The sequence below is a fragment of the Lissotriton helveticus genome, chromosome 2_1 (genome assembly GCF_964261635.1).
Source record: "Lissotriton helveticus chromosome 2_1, aLisHel1.1, whole genome shotgun sequence".
NCBI lineage: Eukaryota > Metazoa > Chordata > Amphibia > Caudata > Salamandridae > Lissotriton > Lissotriton helveticus.
In genome coordinates, this window is record NC_136059.1 from 968,448,632 (window position 1) to 968,460,350 (window position 11,719).

An 11,719-nucleotide genomic window follows, 5' to 3' on the forward strand; every position below is an offset into this window, starting at 1 on the left:
CTTCCTCCCACTTTCTTCCGTCATGGGCTCACCCATGTGTGCTTCCTCCCCACTGTCCCTCCTCGCCCTTCATCCTGCACCTGCAAGTCCAACCCCCCTCTCTAGCATCTCCTGTCTTGTACTAGGGCACAGTTTTACACCTCACATCCTCTCCTCTCTTCCCATTAGCCTCATTTCCCACAAAAATGGATTTGCTTCAAGTAAATAAGTAAGAAAATAAAAGGCATTGTCATTTACAATGCCAATACCTCAAACTCTAGTAAATGCGAGACCTATTGCATTGCAAATGCTTGTTATAAGAGTCTTTCGTGACTCATCTAGCTTTAATGGACGTAAGGCAGGGGTAATTTTTTAATGCATTAACAGAAATTGTTTGTAAACGTCATGACTTTGACCATGCCCTTCAATATCGGACTGTGGCAAAGAAATTGATCTGCTCATAAAAGGAGCACATAGTGAACCGTACTGGAGTCCGGATTGGGTAGGGTGCTGGTCTGTGGCACCTGTTAACTAAAATGACATGGCTTCTTAAAAATCTTGGTGTTGATACCAGTGATTTTAGCCTTTGCCCTCCTGCAGTAAAGTGTTGGGCATGGCCTAATATTTACTCCGGTGTTACAACAAGGCCCAGTTGTACAGTTTTGGGTTGAGGGTTGTGTGTGTATCTCGCAATTACTGCCTAAGGGCATAGGAGCGCTTTATATGACCACAAGATTACATTACACAAGGGCAAATAATTCAATCATGTACTAAATATTAAGTTATTTGCCCACAATCAAGGGATGTCAAGCCAACACCTGGGCATGTACCTGGTTCCCCAGATCCAAAGTCAGCAGCTCCGGCCATTAGGCCACACCCATATTTCTCAATTACCGTGTGAAAGTCAACAAAAGTTGTATGGTTGTGTATGGTTGTGTATAGTGAGCACATTCTCTGTTGAATTGGCTTTGTAAAATTAAAAACACAACAGCAACAAATACTGGAAGGTTCACCTGGAGTCTTGCTTGGGAATACTTGTGAGGGTTTGTTTTAAAACTCTACTTAGGGACATAGTTCCGCACTGGCACACAAACAGGTAAAATTGTTTGAAATATTACTTATACACAGACCAGGACTTTCTTGACCCACCAAAAATCAGCTTGTGATCCACCAGTGGGTCCCACCCACTGTTTGGGAATTTCTGATCTAAGTGTATTTGCTCAGCGAGATGTCTGAGCGTGTATAATGTGTTTTCTCTGTGTGTTTTGACCAGGTGTCTAACCATCTTCAGGATCAGTAACACCTCTAGAATATTTCAATCAGGTTGCCACTTAAGATGTGGAGATCATTTTGAGTCTTCTACCAGGTGCACAGCAATGGGAGAGGAGTCGGCCTAACAACTAGGGCGTCTGACCTCATGTCTGGGGTGCCGGGTTCGGGTCTTGGCAAGGACGCACAACATCCTGTGATTCTGGGCAAATCACTTAATCTCCCCATGCCTAACAAAAATAAATGTGTCCTAATATAACGCAACTGGTTCTTGTGTAAAGCGCTCTGATACCTCCGGGTCAAGTTCACGCTATATATAGAACTCTGTGAAGAAAAGAAAATGGCTATGACAGCCAGCTGTTCAACATGAGTCTCATTCCAGAGACCATCAAACATGTTTATCATCACACAAACATAAAAAAGCAAGAATGTGTCAGAGAGCTTTCTAAGAAGCCCTCAAAGCTATATTTTTTCGATTTACAGAGTATAGTGACTGCAGTTTCTCACTCACACAAACGATATCAGATGACCATGTCATGATGGCCTGCACAGCACAGCGCAGAGTCGAGCCCCTGTTTTTTGCATGTTAGGGGTTTAAACCTCAAACATATTATTCACAATTTCTCTGTGTTAATGCATGAACTTTAGACAGAACTCAGAAACAGTGAACAGAGATGGGCTCTTTATGTTTACAACTTATTATATTTTCTTAGCTGTCTTTTTAATTTTCCTTCTCCTCTCTGTGCCTGCCTTTCGTGGACATGGTGGAAAGAATTCCTATCCATACTACTGTGACTGAATCCTTACACTGTTTATATTGCAAGCTATTTTACAAATGCGGAGAAACGTGACTCCGACTTGAGCGGAAAAGTGATGTATGATGGAGGCATAATTCACTTTATTTTTTACATTTCAATGACTCTCAATAGACACAATAACCATTTTTTCCCTTATGCTCAATTCATTTACTGGTGTGTTTTCCAGTCATTTAGTTTTGTGTGTGTTAATTAGCCATTTGCTAAATAACTTGAACAAGTCATGGTTTATCTAAGTACACTATCTCTTAATGTGAAAATATGGACTACCCTTTCAGGAAAAGTTAAATAGTGGTAAAATATAAGTTTAGGGCTGCACTATTGGACCTCTGGTTTCAGTAAATGCTGTGGTTAATCAGTAGGCTTTGTGAGCCATAAGCCAACTGAATGTCAAAACGGTGTACCCCTTTAGGAAACTCAAAAGGCCACGAGTCCTAATGATGTCCAAATATTGTTCTATAAGAAATTCTTTATTGAGAGCTGTTACCTTAATATATGATTATTGAAACCTCTGCCCTTACTATGTGACTGCTGGGTCAGGTAAGCAAATACACAACATGTGCCATTAATATGAAAACCTAGCAGACATTAAAAAGATGTCATGTCTTTTAGCTCAAAAGCATTAAAAATATACCTACATCTGTTCACAGTAGTGGTGTCCACAGGACTGAGTATATTATTGCTTCATTTAATTTCCCTACACCGAAGGTCAATAAAATTACTTTTTATTTTTTGAATGTACACATTAATGTCAACAAACCACCAACATTGATTGCTTTATTAGAAGACAGCCCTTTGACTATGTTGATTAGCACTTTCTGCTTATAGTAAGATATAGCTAGTTATCTTATTTCATTTAGTTAATATTGGCCAGCTATCCATATCCAGTAGCCCAACTGACTGAACATCAGGTAAGTGATTTATGTAAATATTGAGGATGTTACTGATGATACATTATTTGAGAAATTACTATTGCATTGGATGAGGAAATGTGAAAAGGTTTTTATTAAGCCAAGCATTGAAATGATGCCCAACATATTTGAAATATAGATGAGTGACTTTGAAATAAATTTGTAAAAGAATGAAAATATGGTCAGTTGCCTCAATTTTGTCACACTAACACTTACACTCTTGGCAAGCCACTGAATCGGAAGCAGATGTTAGAGGCCCTTAACTATGATTCAGTTTAAGTTTCAAACAAAGAGAATGGATGATACATGACATAGAGTTAAGATGAAATTAACAAAGTTTGTATCTTCAAGTTCTCAGGGACAGTTGCTATTTTGTGTTTGGAATGGAAAATTTATATACACACATATGCCCATGCTTTATTTAAGTCTTTCTTGGAATCAATAGAGCATAAACCAGGAAGTAGCACTGATCAGCTTCTAGAACACTGTCAGTAACTTTTTACAGGGCCAATTTTAATTGTGTCTGATGGGAAATTGAATTGCATTCTGTACGCATGGGATCATTTAATATAAGCCAATTGGCGATCTTTTGTAAGTTCTTTATTTGAAAAGCAGAGAAATATCTATCATCCAATTATTTTATATCTTAAATAATCATGAACATGGAATTATTTCATGGTTTTTTTCTTCCTACCAAATTGTGCTATATTTTGTTGGCTAGTCTAATTTCTATTGTTAACACCGATCCTGTGCCCCTTAAGCTATAAATGATCATCTTTAGGTGTACCACATATTAATTACTATGGACTATTGCATTCCATGTAAATGCAGCACAAAATAACATACATGTATAAATATGAAATTCCCTCATATAGCTGTAAAGCTAAACTGTGATAAATTGTTAAACTCTTTTTATTGATATTTGTAGGCTTTTGTGTTGAAGAATAGAATTCTCTGAAAAGGATATGTTTATGATGATACTGAGCCATACAGACAACCTTTTTCTATAGCTTACAGAATATTTTACATTTGTTTGAATATCTATTGTGTTTTGCTTTTGATTTGTGTTGTTAAACATATTTCTTATGTTCTTTTCATTCCCTCAGTTTGGTGACCTGAATGATTGCTCTCCTGGTAACATGGATAAAGGTAAGTATGTGAATATTTCAAATATGTATTCATCACACAACCAAAATCATTTTAGAGATCAAATTCTACAAATGTGTATTTGCTATTCTAAATGTATAATTTCAGTGTATTCAGAAATAAGTATAATGGGTATTCACAGCATTTAAGTCTATACGAGTCTGTAATGTATCACTGTTTAATAAATGTAGACTAATTGGTTTTTATGTAGAACAATCCAATGCTGTATTCACAAGGGCCATACTTTTGAAAATGTTTGAAGATATTGACAGTGAGCATGTTTCAAATGAAATGGAAAAGGTTTTAATATAAAAATGTGAACATTTTATGGTGTTGCAGCTGTTTTTTAACATGCCTAAATAGTGCTAGAATATCAGAACTCATAAAAGAAATATTAATGTTTGAACTACCCAACAATTATCAGCAGATTGGAGAGGATGTACAAAAAATTCCAGTCTAAGATCACCTTACCTTTTGAAATCCCTATCTAAATAATAATATTAGAGTAATGAGCCACATAATCACTCGAATATGGTTTGCTCTTTGTGAAAGAACAACATCCTCAGATCCATAGCTTCCAGATGTTTTTGAAACTATATATCTAGTTCCTGTCCTTTTCTCTTACTTGCTCCTCAGCCAAACCTCATAGCCACATTACTTACCTACATCATCGTTCTCTAGAGGCTGAGAGCAGGCCAGCCTCTGGGACAATGGAAGAGGTTCCTCACAAAGATTCTAGACATAATTGCTAGTTTCATTAATTTCTGTTGCAAAACAACAGTAATAACATAGATATGTTCTATGTTTTATACATGTAAAGGCCTTTCTAAAACAAACTGATTACAAAAATAACTTGTATTTAATATAGCCTAAATTAAACAAAGGAACGAGATTTCCTTTAGTATGACAATTGATTTTCACACAGAAAATATTTATTTATTATTTATTCGACTTGTAAAGCGCACTGCCGCCTTGCAGGCATCCTGGCGCTAGTAGCTGAAGAGGGGTGGAAGGAAGTGACAGGTAAGGCCGAGCAGCTAATACTTGGGAAACAGCCAGGTTTTAAGAATTTTCCTGAAAAGGAGAAGCTCCTTAATTTGCCTAATCTCCCATGGGAGTCTATTCCATAGTTTGGCAGCAGCCACTCCAAAGGACCTGCCCCCTGATCTAACCTTCCGAAACCTTGGCACTCTCACCAGTCTTGCCGATGAGGAGCACAGCAGTTTGGTTGGAGTATACCAATCAAATTTAGATTGCATTGATAAGGGTCTTAACCCATGAAGAGCCTTAAAGACGAGACAAAGAGACTTCAATTGCACTCTCTGTCTCAAAGGGAGCCAGTGGAGTTCTGCCAGAGCTGCAGATGCGGACGCTTTTCTGGGCAACCCCAGAGCCAGCTTAGCAGCAGCTGATTGAATTCGTTGGAGCCTATCCAACAGAAAGCCGGGCGCTTCAAGCAAAAGGGCGTTACAATAGTCCAACCTGCTGAGGATCGTACATCTTGCCACTTGGGCCCGCGCCTGAGATGGTAATAGTGGCAAGATCTTTCGCAAGCACTGCATAATTGCAAAGCAACAGGACGCCGTTTTTGCAACCTGGGTTTCCATGCTAAGCTTGTTGTCAAGCATGATGCCTAGGTTGCGAACTGATTCCACTGGCCGAACTATAGTCAATATCTAAAAAGGGACAGGGTAGGTTCAAATTACATATTTAAGGATTTGTCATTTTACCTCAATATTGCCCCAAAGATTATTTGTCAAAAGTGTTGCATTGGTAGCAGTGGATTTCAAAATATTTCAAATATAGACATGTCTTTACATGCATGCCTAACTAATCAAAGCCTCTTGTTGTGAACGCTTCATTAGACCATCAGAGCAGTGTACTTTTAGTGAATTTAGGATATTTTACCTGATTCCACACATGAATTTCCAAGGGGCATTGCTTAACTTATCTTTTGATAGAGTTCTAACTGTAAAAGAGTGTTTCTTTTCTGCATTAAGATATCTTTATTGAATGGATAAACATGGAATATATGTGCATGGTTGTTGCATCCCAGAACACTTACAGAGAACATGTTTATAAAAAATATTAAATACATCTATAAAGTCTGTATTAACTGAATTTGTTTACGGATTTCTTCATTAAAACTTAATATAGGTAGAACCTAGAAAAAAACTGCTGTATCCACATAGGAATTTGTCATCCTAATAATAAGAAACCAGAACGAGTTACTAGGGCCAGATAAGAAGCATTAGAGAGGAAACATAATACTATCACTTGGGTGAAGCTGGAAAGTTTATTACTTTATAAATTAGTTCAGAGTCAGTTATTTAAGATAATTTAATTTCTCCTCTTGTGTGTAGGATGTTTTCGATATTACCTTGAAGAAAGATTCTGGAATATTATGGGCACCACTGAAACTCTTTAGGTGTCCGGTTGTTGTCCAAAGTCCAAAGGGGAAGGGCTCTTATTTTTCCAGTTTTCAGGAATGATACTGATAATGTGACTTTGGCCTTCACTTTTTGTGAAATGCCCTCTTGTGGGAGAAATAAAGTCAGAGAAAGACAGAAGATGTAAAAGGAAGGTGATTGATTAAACTACAAAGAGAGCATGCATTTTATTTTAAAAATTAAGGCTTGGCTCAAGCTGTTAACCCAGCAAATTACCTAGGGATGGTCCTCTTTCCACCTCAATACATTCTTACCCAATTCCAGAACTCCATTGGAGGCATTCATGAAAAGAGTCATCATTGTGCCCCCCGCCATTCAAATTTGAAATTTAGGGTGGCACTTTCTTGCATTTCAACACTGAAGATGTTCTGGGTATCATGAGTGACTGCTTCCTGTCCAGGGTAATCTCAAAGACTTAACCGTCTAAACCTCTTTCGGTGTTGAGGCACACGCGTCTTTCAGGTAATCGATTCTGAGGAGTGGACTTTCAAGCTGAAGTTCAGAGTTGAGAACAGTAATGTCTACATTATCATATTTACCCTCAAGGATGTATCACTGTGCAGTGGTTCTCAACTTTTTCGATCTCCAGGGAGCGATCTTTCAGCCAGAAGAAATGTTTGAGGATTCCAAGCTCAGGAATGGCACTCTTTCGGAGTCAAAGGTCTGCAAAAGTAATGAACTTCACTGACGAACCTTTCACCAAGTTGTCTCCAGAGGTGTCCAAACAAAAAAAGAAGCCTACTAATCAGCAGCACCCTGCTTGAAATATTCATACTAAGATGAGGCAGAGAAGTGATATTTCCAAAGAAGTTATTCTCCACATAGGATTATGAGTCCTGAATCCCAGTAGGAAACCTAGTCCCATAACTGTCTCATCCAAGGGTATCCCTCACTGATGACATAACATTCTATGTTGTTCTAGCCATAGGTGCTGCAAAATTGAGCATCCCTACTAATATTGTGATCATCAGTCAATTTTAAGAACTTTCAACACTGGCCACGGTTGGAAACTCTCTGGGCTTGCTTCAGCCTGCTAGCACAGGCTATAGATAGAGATTTTTCACACATTTGCCAAGAGAACAACTAGATGTGATAAAAAAAAGTATAGACCTCATCTATACCTCCTTTGTCTACTTAGTAAGAGGAGGAAAGTCAACAGATTAACACAGTTGGCCGGAAAATATGTGACTCATCAGCCACTACCATAAAGACTATAACTGCATTATTATGCTTTAAGGGGTAGGACACATCTTTGTGGGAGTGCATGTAAGATCTGCAAATGGATCTGCCCTAAGATGGAAGACAGAATATTCAAGCAAGTTTAAGTAAAGGCATGTTGATGTCTCAATGTTTTCTTAATGTATCGACAAATGTTTCTGGCCTGGAGGCCAAAGGTTTTAATAGTGGTTATAGTAATCGTGTCCATGATCCATTCCTCTTGGTTGAGGGTAACAGGCTTGAGATGTCATGCTCAACAAAAGATCTCTTCAGGAACTAATGTTTCTCGTGCTGATGATTAAATGTATGGCATTAACACGTCATTAGATGCCAACTACCACCGCTATCATTCGCTGCAAGTTTACGGGTGAAAGCTACCACCATCAAAGGCTTCACCTTTTTTGTGACTGTATCACTGTCACATGAATTAAACAAAGAGACCACCAACCTTTAGCTTCAGTGCAGAATCTGCCAAAAGTTCAAGTCCCCACCTGACGGCATTCTACCATGAATGTCAATGCAGTTTTGACTAGATCTTCTGTAGCAAAAGGTTCTGCCTTTTCTGCAGCATCCATAGGTGAGGCTGTTTCATCATCTTACAAAGTCTAAAGGATATATTGTTGCTTTTTTGTGAAATCTCTACATTTGTAGTAGAGACTTTTCTTCAACTTCAAAACAACAAACAAATGGGTGAAGGAAGCGTAATTCATAATCATACTGTTACATCAGATGTTCATTCAACTTTATCACAGGTGCCACAGGACACATACTTTCATATTTAGATAGAAAGGAAATATCTTAGATGGCTGATGGAAAATCATTTTCAAATTACAATCCTTTCATTTGGCCTTTAGTGTCTCCCTCATGCCTTTTTCAAATTCATGAACACAGCACATTACTGGACGTAAAAACCAGAAGGCCTTTTCCAAGGCTTCGGCTTCTAATTTCCAGCCTCAATACACTGTTCTGGTGCTCCAGAACAATTTAGGAAGAATATACAATTCGGTGCTTGGGAGTGACTGTAGATACAGAAAATCGTTATACAGTAACCTTCAGAGGAAAGACTCTTTCTAACTGAAATATAAAGCATGGTCAAAAAATATGTCTGATTGCCTCTCTCATGGCCTCAACAATGTCATATATTCTCAAACTCCATACTTTTCTGCTTATTGAATCAGGAAGGTCAGTTGAGTCAGTGCTTCAAGAGCTGCGAAAACAGGCTAAGGCTGTCATTTGGCCTTCCTTGATCACCAATGGTGATGTTGGCACAAGAACATGATATATAAGAAATGTTCTCTGTTGATTGCATTTGGTGCCTCTCTCATAGGATGGGCAGCTTGCATGGATCATCTTTAGATACACTGAAGACGATGCCAAAAGCAATCCGCTTGCTACATCATTTCATGTGATTTGAAAATGATTCATCTAGGCCTAAAGTTCTTTTATCCCTCCACAACTTTAAATTGGCACTCTTTAAAAAGAACAATACAACATCTATGTACAGTTCACAAACTTGAAGACCACAAGTGATCTGTCATCATCTGATTGCTCACCTACTCTCAGTACCCCTCATTCTGGTGTCTAGAATGCAGAAGATACCTGCTCAAGTCCTTAATTTAAAATAACTGGGTGCTAAATGACTACTTTTTAAGTCTCAAGTAACAAAGTTAAACTGCCATGCACTGATATTGTTACAGCTATTTAGGTAGGTAGATGTCTGTCTCGCTGTTAAAACCGTACGAGGGAACAGTTACCACTTAAAATGTGCATACAGTGACGTTATCCTTGTACCTTGAATGTGGGGTGCTAACCCTTGATTTAAATATAGAAGGATGGTTTAAGCGATCACGGAGAAGTGTTTATTGTAAAAAAAAAAGACACATTCCTCAAACACATTTACTGCTCAACCATTAAGGTGTCAGAAATAGTAAGTGTCTTCATTATGCAAACATAATGCAGCCTGATGTACAAGGCCGAAAAAAGCAATATTATATTCCAGAAGCTGCAGGGTACATTTTCCTTGTTCCACTTCATTTGAACAAATGCTTACTAACATGTTTTCACGGTCATGGCGAGTGTATACATGTCTCCTATTCTCCACTGCTAACAATGATGTTTATTTCTCAGATGTAATGAGCGGCTTTAATGTCTAGTTCATCCTTGAATTAATAAAAAAACTCTTAATTGCCCTCTTACTGCTTTTCATACATCTGTTTTGTGAGTGAATACAAGATTGTTTGAATTTGCCTGTGCAGTATTTAGATTTTCTTTTTGTCTCTCTTTCTCTCCTTTTCTCCTTGTGCTAGTTTCATGGTTGTTTATTTGTGCAGATGAGGGCAGTGAAGTTGAAAGCGAAATAGATGAAGAGCTGGATGAGTCTGGTGAGCCACTAGCCAAGAGAGAGAAAAGTGAGCTGAACCAGGCTTTTCAGGTGGGCTGCATCCAACCCGTGCTTGATAGCGGAGTACAACAGAACCTCCTGACCCCTCTTCACAGTGAACACATTGTCACAAGTACTCAGACTATCAGGCAGTGCAGCACTACTGGAAACACGTACACAGCTGTCTGACCACACATGGAAGAGTTTTAAAAAACAAAATGGCAGCAACACTGTCAAGGTGGACTTTTGACACATATGAAACAGAATATGCCTGAAAGTCGACTGTTGTCAAATTCAGTTTTGCTGACTGTTTTTTTAACATAGGTTGTGAAATGTAAAAGGGTGTCTGTGTTTTGGCAGATCTACCGGAAAACGTTATTTCATTTCATAAACCAATCATTTGCCTGTCTCATCATGAACTTTTATTAGGTTCAGGAAGGAATATTGCTGAGCTCGATGTTGACATTTTCTACTCTTCTAATTTAATAGTAATTTAAATATTTTCTGTAGCATTTTATTATATATGTTTTAATGCTCTGTGTTAGTCATGGTGTATAATTTCACATGTGTAGGATTTAGTTGCACTTTGTAAAATGTCAGAAAAAAGTATGTTTTGCTAATTTACACTGGAGGCAGACTCATTTAACAGCAGAAGCATTGTATTTATTGAAAGATTGATTCCTTCAGTCCTGAATATGATGCTATGTTGATAATTGTATCGCCATGCTATGGAAAGTATTGGACTGGCCAACTTTGGTCTGGACCATTCGGGCATGTCCATTTTCTCTTTCTCAGCAGAGAAGTTAGACTGTCAGCATTTATGAGTGCAAAGAATAGTATAGGTTTGCCGCCCAAATAAGAAATGTATGTACTACATAATGCATCGGGCAAGTGAGCGCTATAAGATAGAGTCTCTAGTTTGTGATTGCACTGGCATACCCAAACTATCTGATATCAGAGTACTACTGATTCTGTTTTGGAAGCCAATACCTTCTGCTGTTAAGTGGTGGCGAAAACAATATGTGAATTGATTTTTTTCAAAGATGATACTAAACAGGATGTACAGGAATCCATTACACAAGCAGTTTTCTCGTTTAAGGGTCTTTTTTTGTATCAGTAGTTTTTGCTGCTGCTAAAATACTGTGTGTGTTTTAATATATGTTTGTATGTGTTTATATATATATATATATATATATATATATATATATATATATATACACACACACACAAAAATAAACTTAATTTGTAGAATGCAAGGAATGTAGCAACCTGCATAGTGTTTCCTAAAAAAACAATTAAAATCTGGTTCTTAAAGTAGGTAGATTTACATGAAGAAATAACAGAAATAAATAAATAGGGCAGTGTAACTGGCACACCTCATTTTGTACTTAATCCCAATTCAGTAGGATGAGACTAGGTGGCTAGATGGACCATTGCCATTTAAGAATGTACATCAGGGATCATTGTACCTCGGCTATAACATGGTGCCTTAAACATAACTGAAGCTAAGGTTTAATACTTTTCTGTTGTTATTATCTTTAACATTTGTTT

At 37.8% G+C, this 11,719-nt stretch overlaps 1 protein-coding gene across 2 annotated transcripts in view; it reads left to right on the forward strand.

Moving 5' to 3' along the window:
- Window positions 1-11,263, forward strand: part of RFX3 (regulatory factor X3) — a 638,508-nt gene extending 627,245 nt beyond the window's left edge. The window contains exons 17-18 of one of the 2 annotated variants that reach the window (XM_078675714.1): window positions 4,081-4,123; window positions 10,119-11,263. In XM_078675714.1, coding sequence (XP_078531840.1) covers window positions 4,081-4,123; window positions 10,119-10,357 — 282 coding nt within the window. In that variant the 3' untranslated portion in view covers window positions 10,358-11,263. Of the gene's footprint in view, window positions 1-4,080; window positions 4,124-10,094 lie in introns of both variants that reach the window. The other variant, XM_078675716.1, reaches the window with a different exon arrangement.
- The last annotated feature ends 456 nt before the right edge of the window (window positions 11,264-11,719 follow it).